The sequence below is a fragment of the Psammomys obesus genome, unplaced genomic scaffold, assembly GCF_907164565.1.
Source record: "Psammomys obesus unplaced genomic scaffold, mPsaObe1.curated_primary_1811, whole genome shotgun sequence".
Classification (NCBI taxonomy): domain Eukaryota; kingdom Metazoa; phylum Chordata; class Mammalia; order Rodentia; family Muridae; genus Psammomys; species Psammomys obesus.
The window spans coordinates 8,583,087-8,607,839 of record NW_026596100.1 but is presented as its reverse complement, the minus strand read 5'-3'; the positions used below and the strand labels follow the sequence as shown (position 1 = coordinate 8,607,839).

General features: G+C 37.6%; 1 protein-coding gene across 1 annotated transcript in view; it reads right to left on the bottom strand.

The window, feature by feature from the left end:
* Nucleotides 1-8,624: 8,624 nt before the first annotated feature.
* Nucleotides 8,625-24,753, bottom strand: part of LOC129692163 (solute carrier organic anion transporter family member 4C1) — a 62,590-nt gene continuing 46,461 nt past the window's right edge. The window contains exons 10-13 of the mRNA XM_055628401.1: nucleotides 23,073-23,263; nucleotides 15,607-15,671; nucleotides 13,398-13,535; nucleotides 8,625-8,785 (exon numbers count right to left, since the gene is read on the bottom strand). Coding sequence (XP_055484376.1) covers nucleotides 8,625-8,785; nucleotides 13,398-13,535; nucleotides 15,607-15,671; nucleotides 23,073-23,263 — 555 coding nt within the window. The remainder of the gene's footprint in view (nucleotides 8,786-13,397; nucleotides 13,536-15,606; nucleotides 15,672-23,072; nucleotides 23,264-24,753) is intronic.

The window sequence follows — 24,753 nt, the reverse complement described above, 5'->3', positions numbered from 1 at the left end:
TAGGTATAGTAGACAGAATTCTAAAAATGTCTCCACAAAATTCCTGTCCTCTGGACTGTTTTGTGAAACTCCCATAGATATGAATGAGATATTTGTGAAACTTCCAGAAAATTAGATTAAAAAAGATCATACTGGAGTGTATAGATTTGTCAAACTGCAGGAGTCCTTAAGAGCAGAAAATGTCATCCAGCCAAGCTCATAAAGATGCAGTTAGAGAAGAAAATAGATATTACTGGAGTAAATAGGGTCAGAGCCTGAACCTTAACAGTCTCCTACCAATCACTTTAGCACACTCATTGTCAATAAGTCAAATGAATTAAGCAAGTAATTGTGGAAAGTGGCAAAAGAAGATTTATTTTGTGTGGCTACTGTGAGAAGAGGAAACAGGCCCAATGACCTCCAGATTCATCTCTCATGTGTTAACTTGAGATAGATTTCTATTCAAATACAGAACTTAGAGTTACAAATAACTAAGCAGTCCCAGTGAAGTTCTGATCCTACTCAGCCTGTCACATTGTCCGCACTCCAGGCAGCAAGGGTCCTGTTGAGTGAGTCCTTCCTGTTGCCCCAGAAGCCTCAGCATTTTCCTGTTCCCAAAAGATATCTAAAAAAATTGCAATTTCTAATTACCAAAAAGAGGAGGATCATTGGTGTTTCTTTAGAATATTTTCGTCACTTCCAGAACAATTACAAAAGAATAATCAAATATTAAGCACCTGAGAAGCTGAAGCAGGAGTAAGAACACTCATTCTGTTGCTGTGTCATACACCTCCCTCTGTGTTGTTTTTCTGGCTGTTTTTCTTATTCCTTTGTTTCAGTCATGTCTCCTAAAGAGACTACTCTCCCTTTCCCTTAGGGCTCCATCATGTTGTCCCTGGTATGTCTGTTACCCTGGAAACAATCACACCAGACTCTGAGGGTCTCAGCAAGCCCAATGACATCATGCCAGATATATGAGGAATACGTCAATGATAAACATGAGAAGGCACATCAGCACGAAGAAGTACACCTAACACAGCCATGCAAAGTGGTGGCCTGTTTCCAGAAAGCTTCCCTGCCCACTGAAGCTCCTCCCACCTGTCATCTTCCAACACAGAGACACATGTTTGTACATACGATACTCCTGATTTAGAGATGACTCTCTTTTTTATGTTATTTTTCCCCAAAATGTATAATATTCTTACAAATTATAGGATATAACAGAAAAAAAACAAAACTGAGGAATATTTTATAAAAACAATTGGCCCAAAGTTTTCCAAGCATTAAGGGCATGTGCCACAGCCAATCTTCAAGATTACTTATTCCAGTGAGCCTGTCTTAGGATGTGCATATATTTTTGAGATTTTTCTCCCACATAATATCAGGCACAATAGGGAGAATTCTAACATTCTCTTTTCCTCAGCTGCCTTAGTAAACCAAGTATGGACCTTGGCCTGTGGTAATGGTTTGTTTTTGTTTTTGTTTTAACTTTTTTTTTCTTTTTCTTATTATCACTTATTAAAATGTATTCACTTTATATTCCAGCTGTGGTCCCCTCCCTCATTTCCTCCCAATACCACCCTTCATCCCTCCTCTCTCTATGCTCCTCCCCTACTCCACTGATAGGGAAGAAAGATCTCTGTCTGACACAGAAATAAACCTACACACCTATGTATACTTGATTTTTGACAAAGAAGCCAAAACAATACAATGGAAAAAAGATAGCATCTTCAACAAATGGTGCTGGTCTAACTGGATGTCTACATGTAGAAAAACATAAATAGATCCATATTTGTCAACCTGCACAAAACTAAAGTCTAAGTGGATCAAAGACCTCAAAATAAAACCAGACACATTAACCCTGTTAGAAGAGAAAGTGGGGAAGAACTTATTGGCACAGGAGACAACTTCCTGGCCAGAACACCAGCAGCATAGGCTCTAAAATCAACAATCGATAAATGGGACCTCATGAAGCTGAAAAACTTCTATAAAGCAAAGGGCACTGTTATCAGAAAAAAATGACAGCCTACAGATTAGGAAAGGATCTTCACCAACCCTATATCTGACAGAAGGCTATTATCCAGAATATACAGAGAACTCAAGAAGTAAGAAAGCAACAGATCAAGTAATCCAATTTAAAAAAAATGGGGTACAGAACTAAACAGAGAATTCTCAATAGAGGAATATCAAATGGCAGAAAAACACTTAAATGTCCGAGGTCATCAGGGAAATGCAAATAAAAATGACCCTGAAATTTCACCTTACACCCATCAAAATGGCTGAGATCAAAAACTCTAGTGACAGCACATGCTGGAGAGGATGTGGAGAAAGGGGAACTCTCTTCCATGGCTGGTGGGAATGTAAACTTGTACAACCACTTTGGAAATCATTCTAGCGCTTTCTCAAAAAATTAGGAATAGTGCTACCTCAAGATCCAGCTATAGCACTCTTAGGCATATATCCAAAATATGCTCACCTATACAATAAGGACATTTGCTAAACCATGTTCATAGCAGCTTTATTTGTAATAGCCAGAATCTGGAAACAACCTAAATGTCCCTCATCAGAGGAAAGGATACAGAAATTATGGCACATTTACAGCATGGAATACTACTCAGCTATTAAAAACAAGGAAATCATGAATTTTGCAGGCAAATGGTGGGAACTAGAAAAGATCATCTTGAGTGAGATATCCTAGAAGCAGAAAGAAACACATGAGCATATACTCATTTTTAAGAGAATATTAGCCACATAATATAGGATAAACATACTCAAATCTGTACTCCTAAAGAAGCAAAGGAAGACCATAGGGAAGATGCTCAATCCTCATTCAGAAGGACAAGCACAGTAGGCATTGGAAGCAGGAGTAGACAGGGAGCAGGACTCTGACTCTACTGATGGAGGTGTCAAAGCACAGACTGAGTGCATAGCCAAACTTTGGGCAGAATGCATGGAATTTTATGAAAGAAAGGGGAGATAGAAAGACCTGGAGGGGACAGAAGCTCCAAAAGGAGACCAACAGAGATAATAATAATAATAATAATAATAATAATAATAATAATAATAATAATAAACTGAGCCTGGGTGCCCTGAAAAGAATGATACCCCAACCCAGGACAATGCATGGAGAGGACCTAAAACCCCAGCTCTGATGTAGTCCATAGACTCAGTCTCTAAATGTGGTCCCTAGTAAGGGAGCAGGGGCTTTCTCTGGGCATGAGCTCAGTGGTAGGCTCTCTGCTTACCTCCCCCTGAGGAGTGCAGCCTTTCCAGGCCACAGAGGAAGACAATGCAACCCTTATTGATGAGACCTAATAGGTAATAGTTTTTTAAAAATACAAGTGGTGGGCTCTTTGATCACCTCCCCCTAAGGGGTGGGAGGCAGCCTTACCTGGACACAGAGGAAAACAATACAGACCATCCTGATGAGACCTGATAGGATAGGGTCAGATGGAAGGGAAAGAGGACCTCCTCTATCCGTGCACTGGGGTGGGGGTAGGGATCATGCAAGGAGAAGAGGGGGGAAGGAGGCTACAGCTGGGATACAAAGGGAATAAATTGTAATAAATAAAAATTATTAAGTAAATAAAAGAAATACAATTAAGATGACTAGTTTGTCTGCATGGCCACTTTCAAGTGTTTCATAAAAACATGGCTTGAGTTTGGTTTCTCTTTCATGCTCTTTGTATCAATCAGTCTTCCAATCCAGCCTTATGCAGTGTCTCAGTGCCTAAGGAATGAAGATTTTCCTTCTGACTGCCAAATGAGCATACCTTTTAACAGCAGAACATCCATCTCCAGCAAGTCTTCAGACGATTAAACTCCAAGTCAACATCTTTTTTAGAACCTCTTAGTAGACTTCAAACTAGAACAGCCAGCCAAACTGATCCTAGGTTCCTGTCAGAAATTTATGATAATTCACATGTGTTTCGAGGTAATAAAGTTTGAAAATAAAGATTCAGCAATAGAAAAGATAAAATGGAATAAAAGGAAAAAGAAAAAAAAAAAAACAACTAAAAACTGTTCTTGATTGGAAAGGAGTAAAGATCCAGGACAAATAAACATTGAATCATAGATAAGACTTAAACCATATTAATGATCACTATTGTCTATTATGATTTCTTCCCAAATATTATGTTAGACATTCTGATGAGCAAAGATGAAATGAAGATGGGGGCTAGCGTTAACTTGTAAGCCCCACATGTCCAAGGAGAGAGAACTTCCTGGAATGTTGGGAACTGTTCATGCACTATAGCAAGTCAGGTGTTTTCACATTAGCAAACAAGGCCGGCTGTTCCAGCTGCACGAGATGTGCTTGATCACACGCAGGCAGGAGGTGTGCAGGCAGGGACGATGCCAGGCTGCATCCTTGCCCCTGACTGGACAAAGGTTGGAGGTACAATGCCCTTGTAGGTTTTGCCTTTATGAGCACTTGACTAACCTAATTCACACCATCTTCTGGGAATCTCAGCTAGGAACCTGGCCAGTGTCCATCTTCCTGGCCGGTATTTAATAAAACTTGCTTTAATTGGACAACAGTGGATTTGGACTTTCCCCTCACAGTTTTCAGGTTTAGCAGTGGACACATTCCAAATAAAATAAAAAAAATTACCTTTGTCAGTAGCAGGTGTTTCACATCTGCAGAAACGTCCATGTTTTGTTTAACACAGAAAGATGTATGTGTTATTCTTACATGATTCATACATGTAAACTATAATGTAAAACCATTCTCCTAGTATAATAATGAATACTGTTTTATTGAATTGCATACTCCTACTAAGTTACAATGTCACTGGATTGTATTCACCAAGCTCAAAAGCACATTGATATTCCTTTCCCATTCATAAGGTGTGTTTAGATTCATAAATAAAGATAAGTCATCCTCCAAAGACTCTCAGACTGCTGTTACAGTTTGTATTCAGAATGTCTTCAAAGCTTTGGTTGGCGGCTGGCATTATTTCTGGGAAGTGGTTGAAACTAAAAAATTAGAGGAAGTCAATCATTATGGGCATATGCTTGAAGTGTATATTGGCTCACTAGCCATTCCTCTCTTTATGCTTTCTGGTCACTAAGAGGAAAGCAATTTGGCCCCAACTTAATGGTTACCATAAGCTCATAAACTCACAATACTTACTCATAAGCAAGAACATAACCAAATGGTCATGGACTAAACCTTGAAATTATAAGTGAAATGTCTTTTCTCTTAAGTTATTTCTCTAATATATCATGTGTGATAGTCATTGTCCACCTGATGGGATTCAGAATCACCATGGGAACTGATATCTGGTCATGTCTATGAGGATTGATCCAGGTTTATTGACATGGGAGGCTCTACACTAAATGTGGGCAGGACCCATTCACAGGCTAGAGTCCTGTGAACAGACTGAATAAAAAGGAAAAAATGAAAACATAAGCATTCATATTTTTTTCTGCTTTCTGACATGGATGCCATGTGATTAGCTTCATGTTCCTACTGCCAAGCCTTCTCTGCTATGATAGAGTACAGTCTCAGAGGGGGGCAAAATATATCCTTTCTCCCTTAAGTTGACTTTCGTCAGGTGCCAACATAATCAAACATTTAAGACAATGTGAGGCAAGAGGGATGGCTCCATGGTTAAGAGCAATGGCTGCTCTTCTAGAGGATCTGGGTTCAATGCCTAGTACCCACCGACAAGGCAGCTCATAACCAGCTTCAACTGCAGTTCCAAAGGATTACACAACCTCTTATGGCCTCTACAGGTACTGAATGCATGTGGTGCACAGACATACAGGCAGGTAAAACACTCATATCCATAAGATAAAAAGAAATAAAACAAATGTGGGGGCTGGAGAGATGACTCAGAAGTTAAGACCACTGGCTGTTCTTCTAAAGGTCCTGAGTTCAACTCCTAGCAGCCATGTGGTGGCTCATAACGATCTATGATGATATCTGGTGCCCTCTTTGTCATGAAGGTAAAATACTGTAAATAATAAATAAATCATTAAACAAAACAACTTAAGTTAAATGGAAAAGTGTAATACTTAAAAGAAGAAATTAAACAATGTAATATAAATATTCTGATTTAATAGAAGTTACACATACTAATTATTTACAGAGTTGTCTGCAACAAAAACAGGTCTACTTGCTATTTACATCTTCTTCCGATTTACAGAGCAAAGTCAAATGTACACAATTTTCCATGTTTAAGAGTTTTACATTTTTATTTTTTGCAGTTAAGAAAATTAAAATATTACAAATTTTAAGATATATTTAGTTAAGTACAAAAATACAGCAGGTACACCTGCAAGTTATTTTAAAATAATTATGAGCTGAGGCAAGTACGTATTATGAAAATGTATTCTAAAAGCAGCATATCAACACATATAATCTGCATGAATTTACAAGTGAAAACAATGAAGATTACAGTAGTGTATTTACTTTATTATTCTTTCTAATAAAATATAGGCAAGTGCCAAAAGTATTGGTTCCCTTTAGCCATTTTTATTTGCAAGTTGGTATAAAAAATGTGAAAGAAATACTTCAAAACTGAGTATACTGAAGATATGTCAGTTTGATGACACTAACCATTGAGGATACCAATTCTTTCCTGACCTGTTCATCAGACTACATGTTTCGGCTTTTTTTCTTTTTCCTCCTACCTGTGTTAAGTGGCCACATACTCATGTTTTTCTACTCATAGTCTGTTTTCTTTCTTGTTCTCACTTCACATTGCTATCACTGAGCTTCTCAAGATTGCATTAGCTTATCGTCTTCCACAGGAATCTATGCTTCCACACATGGGATATAGAAATTCTAACATCTATTACTCTTGTCCACAATGAAGGCAGTATTTAAAATGTGCCTAAAAGGTGGGGAGGAATATTCTCACCTGGCATCATGTGTATTTTCCCATCTTTCTTGTGTTGTCCCTTTGCTTGATGAAGCTGTCTGATGCCCAAATATCTGAATTTTGGCTGTATTTTTAAGTTGATTTTTGGTATGTAAATATTCCTGAGATGAGTAAGTCTAACCAAGTTTCCTGAGACTGCAACTCTTATTTAATATTCAAGGTTCTTGCAAGGCTTACTTCTAGCTCACCCTTCCTTCTTGAATTTCAGCTTACAAGGGCTGCCAGGTTCTCAAGTCATTCCCCACCCATAGCTTGCCACCGGGCTCTGACATTCTTCGAAGTCTTTTCTTTGGCCTTGTGTTGTCCTGATTGGTAACCTGATACATAAGGCTTGTAAAGAACTAACTTTGTGTGTGTACATGTGTGTGTTGGGCGGGGGGGGGGGGATTGGTTGGCTGGAAGGAAAAACAGCCCTTTAATTTGCAAAAATAACTCAACTATAATCACCCTTAGTAGATCTTTTCAGCCCCAAGTATCAAATTCAGACCTTGCACTTAGCTACATACTTAGCCCTTCAATACTAATTTACTATTAACAATAGTAAAATTTATTATTGGTTCTCAGTGACCTATTCCTTCGGTATTTTAAGTAAATTTGTCAGTAACCTGCACAGATGGAATTAAGTTACCGTGATTAACGAGTATTAAATACTTGAGCAACCAGTAAATGCACCCCTGAATTTAAAACTTTCACTAAGTAATAGTATCTGATACGTATTAAATGAAACTCTGCTTAGCTTAGAATAAGTGATGTGCTAAGTGAGTAGTTTGTAAACTAAAATTTAAAGTATTCTATACGTAAGCATTTGTCAAGAGTGCATTATGACATCCTGTCATGTCTAGTTGGCACATTTCATTACGGGAGCTTGTTCTTTACACTGAAAATATGTAATTGAATAACACTATCACAGTCATAAGTTTTAGTGTTAAAATTCAACAATAGTAACAAATCATCTCCTAGAATTCTTATTCTAAATTAAAAATGTGTAGTCAATGCTGTAGGGTAGTAGTGGGACACAACAAAGGAGATAACTATCTCACATTCTCTCAGTTCAGTAGCGTACTGTGAAAATACCCGATAGAAAGAAGATATAAAACCTAACTACATTGTAAAGTTGCCTTTAATTTCATGAGTTTTAAACAACCAGTCCCCAAAACCATTACATAAATTTGATGAGCTTAAATTTTTATGCTGTAAACTTCTCAAATAAGCTCAAACTATTGACAGTGAAAAGTGGAACTAGTTATAGAAATAATATTAAAAATGTCGGTGTGAGCCAACAATAACATAGACTTGTAACCTCAATATGTGAGATGTAACGCCAGGAGAATCTGGTTTCAAAGGTCATCCTTGGCTACCTGAGTTCCTAGGCAGTTGCGGTATGGGAAGCCCTGTCTTACAAAAAGTAACAGAAACAACAACTGGTATTTTAATTTGTGTGTGTGCACCTGTGTTCCAGTGTAAACTTTTAACTACTTGCTGTTGGCCTTATTACTTCTTGATGATTTCATAGGTAGATGGTGGAAATAAGAATCAGTTTGGTTAGAGGTTTTTGGTGAACTTCAAAGGCACTGGCTTGTTTTGTTTTGGGTTTTTGTTTTGTTTCCTTTTCCTTTCTAACATAAATAGGAATCTGTACATAGACAACAAACACCCTCTCTCCCCGCCATGTTCCACACAGGCTAGTCAATGGTGCCTTGGCACAGTGTTCTTACAGACAGGAACCGATTTTCCAAAGCCATTTTCTTTTCTTTTTCACCCTTCATTTTCGGCTTTGTTGAGATCCTCTTCCACTGAGATAGTAGACACAACCACAGTCTGACTTTGAAACGACACCTCTGCACCTGGGGGTGGTGGTTTGTACAGAACAATCGCAAGCCCATTGAAGAACATGGTGATAATTTTACAGGTAACAGCTAAGTACAAAAACAGAACAGAAAACCAAAACAGTCATGCATTTAGAACATTAATGATCAATTAAAAAATGCATTGAGTAATTCTTCACAAAAAGAAACTTTCTATTTTAAAGTGAATAATTATAAGTAATAGTAACTTTATACTCCCAAATTTTAAACCACCAGAGGGGCTGTATGTGGTCACGCACACCTGTAATCATGGCACTCAGGTAGCAAAAGCAGAAGCATCACATGACACCAACCAGGGTTTCTTTTTTTAATTTTTTTTAGTATTCTTTATTATAATTTATTTACTTTGTATCTCCGCTATAGCACCCTCCCTCATGTCCTCCTGGTTCCAACCTATGTCCCTCCCCTAGTCCACTGGAAGGACCTCCTCCCCTACTATCTGACCTTAGCCTATCTAGTCTTATCAGGACTATCCCAATCCTCTTTCTCTGCGGCTTAATTAGGTCACTTCACCAGGGAAAAAGAGAAAGCAACCAAGTTCATGCCTGTGACTGCAACTGATCCCCTTACCAGGGAATCCACATGGAAACTGATCTGTCTATGGGCTTCATCTGAACAGTGGGGTCTAGGTCCTTGGTCTTTCATCAGTCTTTCCAGGAACTCGTGGGCTCATATGTTTTAGCTCTGTTTGTTTCTTTGTGGAGCTCCTGTCCCCTCCAGATCTATCTCCCCCTTCTTGCATAAGATACCCTAGATGTCCCTCAACTAAACAATGGATACAGAAATTGTGGTACATTTACACAATGGAATACTACTCAGCAACTAATAATAAGGAAATCATGAAATTTGTAGGCAAATGGTGGGAACTAGAAAATATCCTGAGTGAGGTAACCCAGAAGCAGAAAGACAACCATGATATATACTCACTTATAAGTGCATATTAACCACATAATATAGTACAAACATATTTAAATCTATAGTATTAAAGAAGCTAAACAACAAGAAGGACTTTAGGGAAGGGGCTTAATCCTATTCAAAAGGTCAAGACTTCGGAAGTAGGAGAAGACAGGGAACAGGAAAGGAGCCTTCCACAGACGGCCTCTGAAAGACTCCACCCAACCAGGGTTTTACAAGGAATTTCTGAGGAACTCAAAACAAAGCTGTCTCAAGTTAACGACAATTTAATAATGACAATAATAATAATAATAATAATAATAATAATAATAATAATAATAATAATAGATGCTGCATACATTTACTGGTCATACATTTTTTTCTTTTTCTAAACAATGCAAATAAAAATATACAATAGTGATTATTCTATTCTTCAGAATAACTAAAAAATTAATATTATGTGTTAGGTAGGAGCCAGAAAATCCTTAACTGATATTCCTTTCCCCATTTTTGTTTTTCTTTTTGAGACGCTATTTTGCTATGTGGCCCAGACCAACATCAAACTCATGATCATGAGTTCTCAGCTTCATGGAGGCTGAAATTATACATGTACACCACTACACCCAGACTCCATGATTTGTTTCTAAGTTGATGAACACATGCAATCAAAAGTCAATAAGGAAATTAAATAGCTCACTATCCATATATGAATAAAATAAAGCAATATTATGTCAAAAATTTTTAAAAATGTTAAAAATAAAAAGGCTGCAGAGTTCTTAGGAAAAGGCCTGGATATGAATATATCATATTTAATACTCAAATTTACTCTGCCACATCAGTGAAAAACATGATCTATTCAGATTTATTACATAAGCTCTCATATAATTTTTTAACACAACTACATAAAGACAAATTAATTTCCACCACAGTATCCAGCTTCACTAATCTCAAAAAGTAGTTTTTACAATAGCCATCTCTCCACCCCTCAATCATGCCTATTTATTATAAAACATATGAAAAGTTAAAATTCTCCTTGATCTATTTAAGCTTTAATTTTTTAAGATCACTGATGTACACAACTGTTGCAATGCTTTCTTGTTGACTTGTGTTTGAAAATGTAAGGTCATCCATCTTTTTAAAACTTTTGAGATTATAATGCAATTACAATATTTCTCCTTTTATTTCCTCCAAACTTTCCCATACACCCCTTCTTGTTCTCTTTCAAAATCATGGCTTCTTTTCATTAATTGTTATCACATGCATATATGCATAAATATTCATAACTATGATCTCTGTGGTCTGTATTTCATTTGTATTCATGTTTTTAGGACTGAACATTTGGTATTTGATAACCAGTTGGTGGCTGTTCTCCAAGGAAGATTATCCTGCTCTTCACATTCCTTACTTGCCTGTAGATCTTATGTAGGCTTAAGGCCTAACAACAATCTAAACATTTATCCTCATATCCACAGTAAAGAATAGTCTTCAACCTTCAACCTTCAAGAAAACATTGTGAACAAGTTGAATAAAACTAATTTTGATTAATAGATAAAAAATGATGAGATTAATTTTATCTAAACTAGTTAATATTTGCACTTAATGTGAGTTATCAGTAGACATTGTGTTTCTGAGATTATGAATTCAGATCATATACTCTGGTTTATATACAGATTAAAAATATATATCTTGACATGTGCTGAAATGGTAGCAGTAAGGGGCTGGAGAGATGGCTCAGTGGTTAAGAGCACAGCCTGTTCTTCCAGAGGACTCAAGTTCAATTCCCAGCATCCACATGGCAGACCCTCAACTATCTGTAACTCCAGTTCTGGGAGATCCAACACCTTTACGCAGACACACATGCAGCCAAAACACCAATGCACATAAAAGGAAATAAATGTTAAAAATCATAGCAATGACTATTACGAATAAACCTGCTACAAATATGGTTGAGCAAATGTCCTTGTTGTGTACTTGGGCATCTTTTGGGTATATGCCTAGGAGTGGTATAGCTAGATCTTGAGGAACACTATTCCTAGTTGTCTGAGAAGGCGCCAGATTGATTTCCAAAGTGGTTGTAAAAGTTTACATTTCCAGTGGAGAAGGGTTCCCCTTTCTCCACAACCTCTCCAGTATGTGTTATCACTTCAGTTTTTGATCTTAGCCATTCTGACAGGTGTAAGGTGAAATCTCAGGGTCGTTTTGATTTGCATCTCTCTGATGGCTAAGGACTTTGAGAATCTCTTTAAGTATTTCTCTACCATTCTATATTCCTCTACAGAGAATTCTCTGTTTAGCTCTGTACCCCATTTTTTAATTGGATTGCTTGATTTATTCCTTTTTAACTTCTTTAGTTGGACAGGAGCCTACCACAGAGGGCCTCTGAAAGACTCCACGTAGCAATGTATCAAAGCAGATGCTGAAACTCATAACCAAACTTTCAGCAGAGTATAGGGAATCATATGAAAGAAGAGGGAGGTAGTATGACCTGGAGAGGACAGGAGCTCTACATGGACCAAATATATCTGGACACAGGGGTCTTTTATGAGATTGTATTTCCAACCAAGGATGATGTATGGATAAAACCTAGAACCACTGCTCAGATGTAGCCCATGGTAGCTCAGTATCCAAATAGGTACCCTAGTAAGGCGACCAGGGATTATTTCTGACATTTACTCAATGGCTGGCTGGCTCTTTAACATCCCCTCCCCCCTGAAGGAGGAGCATCCTTTCTAGGCCACAGAGGTAGACATTCCAGCCAGTCTTGAAGATACCTGATAAGCTAGGGTCAGATGGAAGGGAAGGAGACCTTCCCTATATGTGGTCTTGGAAAGGGGCAGGGAAGAGTGAGGGAGGGAGGGTGGGATTGGGAGGGAATAAGGGAGCAGGCTACAGCTGGGATACAAAGTTAATAAACTGTAACTAATATTTAAAAAATAAAATAAAATTATAGCAATGAAAATTAAAAGCCATTTATGTATTTGACATTTCTATTAATATACATGATATGTTAATGCATGTGTGCATGTTAGTGGTGTCTGTGGTGTGGTGTGATGTCTATGTATGTGTGTGTCTGTGTGTGTGAAAGACAGAGAGAGATTGAGTCTCATTCCTAGACCAAGCTGCCTAGGTTGGACACCAGCTCATACCTATCCAGGCTCAGCTTACCATCTTCACGGATCACAGCTGTGTGCCACCATGTCCCCAGCTAAGCGCTCTCTGTATGCAAACACTGTAATATTTTACATTGATTGAAATGTTTAACCGTCAAATTGTTACATACTTAGACATATACTATTCTTCCTTAATCTTATCTTTAATTTATCATTTAACCAAAATGTATAGACTACCATCAACAAGATGAAGCAAGGATATTGGCAAACCCTCTGAACTGTAAAACACTTGCAGCTGAAGGCATTCCCTTGCTGCAATTTTACGTAGCTTTCAGAGTCCAGACACTGAGATGACAATTATTCCATGGAGTTTTTCAAATTACCATTTATCTTTTTGTATACTTTCCAAAAATTGGAGAGAAGTTTTTTTTGAAAAGGCACATGACATGGTATACAGAAAGTGAAAATATTATTATTTTTCTACCTAAAAAGACTGACAACTGCAGAGGCCATTCACAGTCTCTGACATCATATTAGATAACTGCTTTTAGCTTCAGAACTCCAGGATGGCCCAACAGTGTGGCCTGAACATTGTACCAGAAGTAGATCATAAATCACTCAGATTAACTTACTCTAAAGATACAAGGATGTCAACTTACTTATGGCTACCAGCATATGGGCCATCCTGATGTTATCATAAATCCAACAAGCTCCTTTTACTCCACATTCATTGATATCCCACAGAGAGCATGTGCTGTCTATTATGACACCAAATATAATTGGTCCAGGTATTGTCCCTAGAGAAATTAAAGACAAAATGCAAATAAGTAAAGATTATAGCTTATTTGGTGCATCAGTCTCCGCAGGATCCCACCAACCAAGGACGCCCTGCTCAGATGTAGCCAACTGGCAACTCAGTCTCCATGTGGATCCCCAAGTAAGGGGAACAGGAGCTGCCTTTGTCATGAACCTGATTGCTGGTTCTTTGCTCACTTGCCCCTGGCAATGTGGCCTTATTAGGTCACAGAGGAAGAGGATCCAGGCAGTCCTGATAAGACTTGATAAGTTATGGGCAGATATCAGAGGAGAACCTCCCCTTTCAATGGAGTTATAGAAGGGAATTGGGGGAAAAGGGAAGTAGGTTTGGACTAGGCATAGTTGAGTAAGGGGGCTTCAGTCAGGATATAAAATGAATAAACTGTAAAAAACAAAACAAAAACAAAAAAGATTATAGCTTATAATCATAGATTTTAATATATGTATAGTTATACATATTAAGTATATATACATATAAATATATATATTACAAATAGGCTTTACTCTATCCACATGCACATTGGCCAATTTATATCTAAGTCAAAGGGATATAAAAATCTTAGTCAAAATAGTTTAAATAATTATTTGTAATTATATGCTTCTAATCAATTCCACAAAGTACTTCAGTACTAGGGTCAGTAAGATGGCTCAGCAGGTAAGGGCAATCTGAATCGGATCCTCAGAACCTGTGTAGTAGGAAGAGAGACCTGACTCTGGAAAGTCCTCTGTCCTTCCCGTGTGGTTCATGTGCACCCACACATACAAATACACAAACATAAACTACACAAATGTTCAAAAAAATCAAAGATAATTTTACTTTTATGTTATGTTAATTGTTGAGAAAAAGATGTTATATTATTTTAAATGATACAAAAACTATAGATAATAAGAAGGTACCATGTAATGTTTGATAATCAGTTAAACCTTTAAATCTATGGAAATAAAGTTATATCCACAAACATATTCATTATTTGTAGTTAAAAAAACTCAAAAAAACTATTTCCTAACTTTTTTTCCATAAATATATATTTATTGTAATAAAAATTCAAGAAGATGAATAGATTATTTTTTGTATCTCCCCATAAGCCCCTCCCTCCGCCCCTCCCGGTCCCACCCTCCCCCCTTTCTGCATGCATTCCCCTCCCCAAGTCCACTGATAGGGGAGGTCCTCCTCTCCTTCTTTCTGATCTTAGTCTATCAGTTCTCATCAGAAGTGGCTGCATTGTCAGGGTTCTAGGTTATCTCCACGGATAGTCCTTGGTTGGAGTATGAGTCTCTGGGAAGTTCCCTGTGTTCAAATTTTCTTGTTCTGTTGCTCTCCTTGTGGAGTTCCTTAAAATGTCATTTTAGTAAATATTTTAGTTCACCACTTTCATTATGATAACGAGTGAACTCATCTTTGAAATTGACTATGGTAGAATTAGAAAAAAAATAAAATTTTTGGTGCATAAAGAAAACTAATAAACTACTATCTGCATCATCTGTACACTTTGTACCTACACACACACACACACACACACACTAATGTGGGTACATGTTTATGACGTAACACAAATGTATGAGTGAACATGTCTGCAAGAAGGCATATAGGGGAGTCTTTCTCACACCCACACCTGCCAGAAAGCACTGAACTTCCACAGGAAAGCAATTTTTCCCACATTTATATATTCCACACTAGTAAATTCAAACAAATGAAGACTAACAATATTACAAAACATACTGAGTATGTTCAGTTATTAAATAAAAAGCAGTGAGAAAAAAAAATATGTGCTGAGATTCGTAATTGATATTTCGAGTAAATCAGATATTCCTTTAATTAACATTATACCTGCAGTGGGACTGGAAACAGATAAGTCAAATAGGTGAGATGTGAATCTCTGTATTCTCACTTCATGTAAGTAGTGCTATATCATGAATGTTAGAAAACAGCTTCCACCAACGACAACTATGCATTCTCTATCCTTCATCATTTCCTTGATGTACAAAGTATCTGAACAGATCAATAACAGTAATGTACCACAAAAGCACATACTAACGTTTTTAAAAACATACCTAACAACCGAAGCAGCAGGAACTGCACTCCCAGTGCTAGAGAACGCTGCCTCTGATTGACACACCTGCAAATATATTCAAAACAAGTGAGAAAAAAAAAATCAAGGTAGATATTAGTTATAGCCATACTTTCATATCCACATCAGTTTATCATTTCTACTCAAATAAATGCTATTCATGTTAAAACATCTGTAACATCTTACAGGTAAACTATTCTTGGATTACAAAAGAGAAATACTATTGGTAGTAAAACATTATAAATAACACCAAAAAGTAACTGGTCTCTGAGTCGAAACAAAGTTAAAGAGGGAAAAAATGGCATTTAATTCCAATCTTTATCTTTTATAAAGCTCCTAACCAAATTAGTCATGGAAGAATGAACCTCAGCAAAGTAGATGTCACAAATGACAAAAACGACAGGCAACACAGGAATGGGAAAGGGTGCCCACTTTCAGGGCTCAAAATTCTGTCTGGAGGAATTGGGTACCAAACACATAGAAAAGACATACAAATTGGAAAAGAAACTGCCTGTTTTTAGATGGAGTAAAGCCTCTATGAAAAGAACTATATGCATGAATAAATGAAGCTAATAAATTTGAGAATACCAAACTAACATTATCAATCAGCTACATTTCTAAACAGTATGAAAGACACATAAAGGAAACTAAGAAAGAAATCCAACTACAAATAGCACCAAAAAGTAATTAAATATCTGGGATTAAACAAATGGAATAAAAGCCATAGAGACTAAAATAATGTAAAACCGATGTTGGAAAAAAAACACACATAAAAAGAGACATCTTAAAAATGTCTATGGATCAAAATAATGTTGTCAACATACCCATACTATCCAAGGCAATTAAAATGAGATCCCCATCAAAATGCTAATGAAACTGTTCACAAAAATAGAAAACATAATACTAACATTCATATGGAAAAGACCTCAAATAGCTATACCAATTTTGGTCAATAAGAACAAAGTTGGAAGCATAATATTACCAGGTTTCAAACTATAATACCAAAGCTATAATAATAAAAACAGTCTGAGTCTTACATAAAAATGTACACAGAGATGAATGAAACAGAATAGACTCACACACACACAAATATGTTTATTTATATGCAACTTATGTTCAAAAAGAATGTCAAGAACGCATAATAGGGAAAGAAGATTTTATTCAATAAATTATGCTCAGAAAATTAAATATTCTATATTCACATGCAAAACAATGAAATTGGACCCTTATCTCAAACTGTATACAAATCACATTCAAATTGGCCAACGACTAAACTTGAGTCCTATCCTTCCAAAAACAAAAACAGAAAGTTCTGGACATTTGTCTGGGCAATGACACTTTTAGCTATCATAACAATAAAATAAAATAAGCAATCAAAGCAAATAGAAGCAAATAGGACCATCTCACAATGCTCCTGAACAGCAAAGGGAAGAGATAGAGGACAGGAAAGAACCGGCAAATGAGGTATTATTTGCATATTACCCAAAAGGAATAATAAACTCAGGCAACACAGTAACAAAAGAAGAATTCCAAAGAGAGGGAGACATCTGACTAAGCAGGTCTCTAAAGAAGACAGCAATGGCTGGGAACAATATGGGCAACAACGTTCAAGCTCAGGAGCCCTGAACAAATGTAACTCAAGACCACCTGAGAAGCCACCTCCTTATTACTAGTTCATTTCTTATGATAAAGCAAAACAAATTGCTCCTGAGGAAATGGAAGAAGAAGCCAGTGTGAACTACCAGAAGGAAGGTGAGCTGGCACCATACATACAGCAGTTTCTTACTAAAATTAAAATCGTAAGTAACATGTGGTTCAGCAGGATGCCAAAGTGATAACTGCCCATCTGTGTTCATTGCAGTGTTATAAACAATAGCCGAGTATCAAGCAACTCAACCATCAAATGAATGGACAAAGAAAATGTGGCATATCATACTGTACCACACTAGGAAAGGGACATCCTACCATTCATAGAGCATGAATGAACTTAGAGTACATGTGCTAGGATGAAGCAGACAAAATAAAAATTCTGTATGAGTGCATGCTCCAACTCATATGTGCACCCTGAAGCATCAGCTTCACTTAGAAGTAAAGGATAAAGAGCAGGCTGGTAAGACAGTTAAATGGTAATGGTTAATTGAGTAATGGTGTTTGTTGTCAAGAGTCCTGGCCTGAGTTTAATTGCCAGGAACAACAGACAGAAGGAGAAAAGCCACTCTTGAAGGTTGTCATCTGACCTCCACACACATACCATGGTATACGTGTACATAACACACACACACACTCACTCACACACGCACATGCACACACATGCATACAATTAAATAAAAATTTTAAATGTTTTTGAGGAGTACAAGGTAAAGTGGTGATTAAATAGGAGGCCAACGATGAGGAAATAGTACAGCTCTGTCAAAGGGTGCAAATTTCTGATCATGCAGGTTAAATTATGAAGACAGAATGCACAGTGTGGTGACTGCATTGTACATAAAGGCAGAACAGTCTTAACTACATAGCAAGTTCAAGACCAACCTGGGCTACTTGATACCCTGCATTTAGCCCTGATCCCTATCCCCAAAACTTGTATTATATATTTGAACTTTGCTAAGAGTAGAAGTTACTAATTCTTACTGTACATACACATTAAAAACAGCTTGTGAAAAGATGGATTAGCTTGTGTAAATAATTTCATAATGTATAAGTATTCCAATGTATTTAATAATAAGACATACGAATTTAATGGATTAGTCATTGCAAGGAGTCTGGAAAGCAAATGAAACAAGCTACCATCTGTACAAGCAAAACAAAAAATCAAAAACAAAACAAAACAAAACAAAAAAACAGTGTTTGTGGTTATGTCCCCCTTTTCATTTCTGATTTTGTTGATTTGGTTAGTGTCTCTCTGCCTTTTAGTTAGCATGGCTAAGGGTTTGTCTATCTTGTTTATTTTCTGAGAGCAGCCCTACCAGGCCACAGAAGATGACAATGCAGCCATTCCTGATGGGATCTGATAGACTAAGATCAGAAGGAAGGAGAGGAGGACCTCCCCTATCAGTGGACTTGGGAGGGACAAGCAAGAAGAAAGGGGAGGGAGAGTGAGGCTGGGAGGGGAGGAGGGTGGGGCTTATGGAGGGATACAAAGTGAATAAACCGTAATTAATAAAAAATAAAAAAGATAAAAAAAAACCCAAAACACCTTTTTAGGCAGGGATTATAGGCATGTCACACCATACTCCTGTTAAAAAGAACCTGTTTTGTTTGTCTTTTTATTTTTAGTATCACCATTAAACGAGTTTTAAATACTATCATATTTTCTAACATTGAGACAGAAACTGCACATATGGGAAAAAGATGAACTGAGGCAATAAGAAAATGGTTTCTGGATTCAATAATGTTAACAGTCCTTTCTTTGATGATAGTTCAAGGACAATATGTGTGACATCAGCACACAAGAAAGTCCTGAGAGATGCAGAAAAGATGACTCATCTTTGAAAACAAGTAAATAAGCCAGGCAGAGGGGCACAAGCCTGTAATCCCAGCATTTAAGAGCCTAAGACAGAAGGGTCACTGAGGGTTCAAAGACACCTCGGCCTCAATAGCAAAATGCTGTCTAAAATAACAAAACAATAAAAATCTACAAGAACAAACAAGTTGTTCAGTCTCCATGTGCTTGTAGGCTTTTTTCTAATTCCATTATTCTTGATATCCAGCTTTATTCCATATTGGTCAGATAGAATACAGGGGATTATTTCAATCTTCTTGTATCTGTTGAGGCTTGCTTTGTGACCAACTATATGGTCTATTTTGGAGAAGGTTCCATGAGGTGCTGAAAAGAAGGTATACTCTTTTACGTATGGGTGGAAAGTTCTGTAGACGTCTATTAGGTCCATTTGATTTAGGACCTCTGTAAGTGCCTTTATTTCCTTATTAGGTTTCTATCTAGATGATCTGTCCCTTGGTGAAAGTGGGGTGTTGAAGTCTCTCATCCTGCCAAAAGCAATCTACAGATTCAATGATATTCCCATCAAAATACCAACTCAATTCTTTACAGACCTTGAAAAAAAGATTCAGTTTCATATGGAGAAACAAAAAAAAACCCAGAATCTCCAAAACGATCCTGTACAACAACAGATCATCTGGAAGTATCTCCATTCCTGATCTCAAGCTGTACTACAGAGCAATAGTAATAAAAACTGCATGGTATTGGCATAGAAACAAAAAGGAGGATCAATGGAACCAAATGGAAGATCCAGAAATAAACTCACACACCTATGAATACTTGATTTTTGACAAAGAAGCCAAATTCATTCAATGGAAAAAAAGACAGCATCTTCAACAAATGGTGCTGGTCCAACTGGATGTCTACATGCAGAAAAATGAAAATAGATCCATATTTATCACCCTGCACAAAACTAAAGTCCAAGAGGATCAAAGACCGCAACACAAAAACAGATACTCTAAATCTGTTAGAAGAAAAAGTGGGGAACAGCCTAGAACTCATTGGCACTGGAGACAAGTTCCTGAACAGTACACCAACAGCACAGGCTCTAAGAGCAACAATCAATTAATGGAACCTCATGAAACTGAAAAGCTTCTGTAAAGCAAAGGACACCGTCATCAAAACAAAGCGACTGCCTACAGATTGGGAAAGAATCTTCACCAACCCTTTATCTGACAGAGGACGAATATCCAGTATATATAAAGAACTAAAGAAGCTGAAAAGCAACAAACCCAGGAATCCAATTAAAAAATGGGGAACAGAGCTAAACAGAGAATTCTCGATAGAGGAATATCGAATGGCAGAGAAACACTTAAAGAAATGTTCAAACTCATTAGCCATTACGGAAATGCAAATCAAAATGACCCTGAGATTTCACCTTACACCCATCAGAATGGCCAAGATGAAAAACTCAAGTGACAACACATGTTGGAGAGGTTGTGGAGAAAGGGGAACCCTTCTCCATTGCTGGTGGGAATGTAAACTGGTAAAATCACTTTGGAAATCAATCTGGCACTTACTCAGACAATTAGGAATAACGCTTCCTCAAGATCCAGCTATACCACTGCTAGGTATATACCCAAAACTTGCTCAAGTACACAAGAACATTTGTTCAACCATGTTTATAGCAGCTTTATTCGTAATAGCCAGAACCTGGAAACAACCCTGATGTCCATCAATGGAGGAATGGATACAGAAATTGTGGTAATTTTACACAATGGAATACTACTCAGCAAACAAAAAGGAGGAAATCATGAAATTTGCAGGCAAATGGTGGGATCTAGAAAAGATCATTCTGAGTGAAGTATCCCAGAAGGAGAAAGACAAACATGGTATATACTCGATTATATAGACTTACAAGAGATGATAAACATATGAAGTCTATACACCTAAAGAAGATAAACAAGAAAGCAGACACGAGGTAAGATGATCAATCCTCACTTAGAAAGACAAATGAGATGTGCATAGGACCTATGACAGGAGTCTACCGCAGAAGGCATCTGAAAGAACCTACCAAGGAGCGTTTCAAAACAGATACTAAGACTCATAACCAAACCTTCGGCAGAAGGGGAGTTAGTATGACAGGGAAAGGATAAGAGCCCCACAAGGACCAAATACATTTGGGCACAGGGGTTTTTTCTGAAACTGTTTCTCTAACCAAGGACCATGTATGGATATAACCTAGAACCTTTACTCAGACGAAGCTCGTGGTAGCTCAATAACCAATTGTTTCCCATAGTAAGGGGAGCAGGGACTATCTCTGACAGGAACTCAATGGTAGGCTCTTTGACCCCACCCCCCCCAAGGGAGGAACAGTTCTGCTAGGCCACAGAGGAGGACTTTGCAGCCAGTCCTGAAGATACTGGATAAAACAGGGCCAGACAAAAGGAGAGGAGGTCCTCCCCAGTCAGTGGACTTAGAAAGAGGCAGGGAGAAGCTGAGGGAGGGAGGATGGGATTAGGAGGGAATAAGGGAGTGGGATACAGCTGGGATACAGAGTTAATAAAATGTAACTAATAATACTAAACAATAAAAAAAGAAAAAACAAGCAAGCAGCCAAAAAGTCTACATACCTCCAATTCCAATGTAACGTTGACTATTTAATATAATTTAGAAAGCATACACTTTCTATTTATTTAAAAAATTTGAACAATAATGAGTGAAAATTAAGAATCAAAGTACTAAGGAAAAAAAACCTTGGTGTTTGTTAGGAAAGAGACAGGAAACATAAAGATGGAAGGTAGAGACTCCTGTAAAGCATTTAAGGATGAAGAAAAATAAAGAGCAAAAATGCCCAATAAATGCCCTGGTGACACTAGCAGCATTTTATGGGGAGTTGACGTGGCTGTTTAGAATGATGATTGTTGACTAGGCCAGAATACTTGCACACAATTTAGCAAATCTCTAGCTCACACTGGCCCTGTGTGAAACCCACAGAGATACACTTGAGACATGGGCAACAGTGAGACACTTTCATACATTAGCATTTTTAAACCTCGGGCAACTGGGCCTCTATGGAGTACAAGAATTCATGATGCATCAGGGAGGTATTGCCTGAATCAATAAAAATCGAGTTGAACCTCTAAGTCTACAACATGCTTCTACAGGAAACCCAATTAAAAACGAGGAAATCATGAAATTTTCAGGCAAATGATGGGACCTACAAACGATCATCCTGAGTGAGGTATCCCAAAAGCAGAAAGACACACACGGTACACACTCACTTCTATAGACCTGTAAGATAGGATAAACAGATTGAAATCTATCCACCTAAAGAAGCCAAACAAGAAAGAGGACCTGGGGTAAGATGATCAATCCTCACTTAGAAAGAAAAATGGGATGGACACTGGATATAGGAGAAAACAAGTAACAGGACAGGAGCCTACCACAGAGGGCCTCTGAAAGACTCTACCTAGCAGTGTATCAAAGCAGATGTTAAGACTCGTAACCAAATTTTCAGCAAAGAGCAGGGAATCATATGAAAGAAGGGGGAGTTAGTAAGACCTGGAGAGGACAGGAGCTCCACAAGGACCAAATATATGTGGGCACAGGGGTCTTTCATGAGACTGTTTCTCCAACCAAGTACCATATATGGATATAACTTAGAACCCCTGCTGGGATATAGCTCATGGTAGCTCAGTATCCAAGTGGGTTCTCTCTTTCTGACATGAACTCAATGGCGAGCTCTTTGAACCTCCCCCCCACCCCCAAGGGAGGAGCAGCCTTGCTAGGCTACAGAAGAGGACATTGCAGCCAGTCCTGAAGAGACCTGATAAGCTAGGGTCAGATGGAAGGGGAGGAGGACCTCCCTTATCAGGGGACTTGGAAAGGGGCTGGGAGGAGATGAGGGAGGAGGCTATAGCTGGGATACAAAGTAAACAACCTGTGATTAATATAAAAAAATAAAAATTAAAAAAAAAAAGAAAACACAAGTATCAGAGTACAACACTTACCTTAATATAGACACAGTTATGGGAGTACCTGCCATAAAGGTAAAGATAACTGTAATGAAGAAAATTCCAAGAAATATGGGCAAGTTTGTACACCGAGTTTTACATTTTCCAGCTCTAGCTTCAAAATCAATGCTTTCAGCAGTAGATGTGATTTCTAACTTCCTTTCAATACAGGAACAATTATAATATACCTAAAATTCAAACACAAAAATATCAAAGTTGCTTTATACTTTTAAAATATATCTGGATCATTTTGCCACTGTCCTCATTTATTGACAGTCAGCAGTGCTGAGAGTTACTAACCCTAAGAAATTGAGGAAATAGTAATAAGCCACTTGTATGAAGTACAATCACCTACATTTGATTTTACGGCTGTTTCTCCAACTTGTAGCCTATTATCATGACATGAAAAAAATTTGACAAGAATATAACCGTTACACACTTTCTTATGTTCTGCATATATTACTTTCAGTAGACCATAACTGCCCAGATAATGTCTTCCTACTAACTCTTCTTTTCCATTATAGGAGCTAGAGAGGCATCCATGCTGACAGTCTCATTATGTGCACCAGTTTGAAAGAACAAACTGTAATTTTGATAAGTGCCACAGTGAAATTACCTGTATCCACTACAAGTTTAATAAAATTCTGCTTTTAGCCACAATATTTTAAAATTATTTTTCTGAAATTTTGAGCTACTTCACAGAAAGCAAGTTATCCTTTCATGTTAATGGTAACAAAAAAGGAGTTACTATAAATAACTTAATTTCTCATGTTCTTACATATAGGCATAGATGTATATATATGGGATCATAATATTGTGAAGGATAATGACAAAAAGAACATGTTTTATCTTTACAGAAAAAAAATCAGCTATTTAGAAACTTTATTAATGCCTAAAAGCAATGTATAGCTCAATGTTATCTTTAACGTAAACGTTTTAGACACTTAAAACTTCAACAAAATCATAGTAAGATGGAGAAGTCAAATAATGTGCTGTTTTCATGGTTCCAAAGGATAGCTTCTTTCTCTGTAAAAACATTTCGAAATCAGCCATGCTAATTTGGGAAGAGCAAATGTGCTGACAGTCCTCCAGTGTGCATTATTATATAGGAGTCAATCCGACGGACATATAAAAAGATCATTCAACCATAACACTTAAAATTTATGACATGTATTCATTTCCTGTGAGGGGCGGGTGAGCCCAAGTCCAGCTCCAGAGGATCCAAACCCTCTTCCCTTCCTCAGGCAGCAGGCACACACATTGTACACTTTCTAACCACAGGGAAATACTAGTCACTCACCCACCTTGCAGGCAGTTATGACTCTGTTTAGTTGCCACACTCACTTGTGTAGGACCTTGATTTCTGACAAGTGACAAGCCGTTTTGTCAAGGTGCTCGACACTAAAGTCTTCCACACAACTGGAGCAAGCAGAAAATCTTAAGTTCTCTTGCATTTTTTTTTTAATTTTATTTTTTAGACAGCACCTCTGTAAGCTGGCTTCAGACTCAGAGATCTCCCTGCCTCTGCCTCCTGAGTGCAGGGATATAGGTGGATCCGAGCCAAAGCACACAGTGCACACCACAGGTCATGCTGGGATGGAATCCAGCGGCTCACACATGAAAGGCAAGCACACTGCCCGCTAAGTTAGCTGCTTGGGTTGTCTGAATTTACTTAATT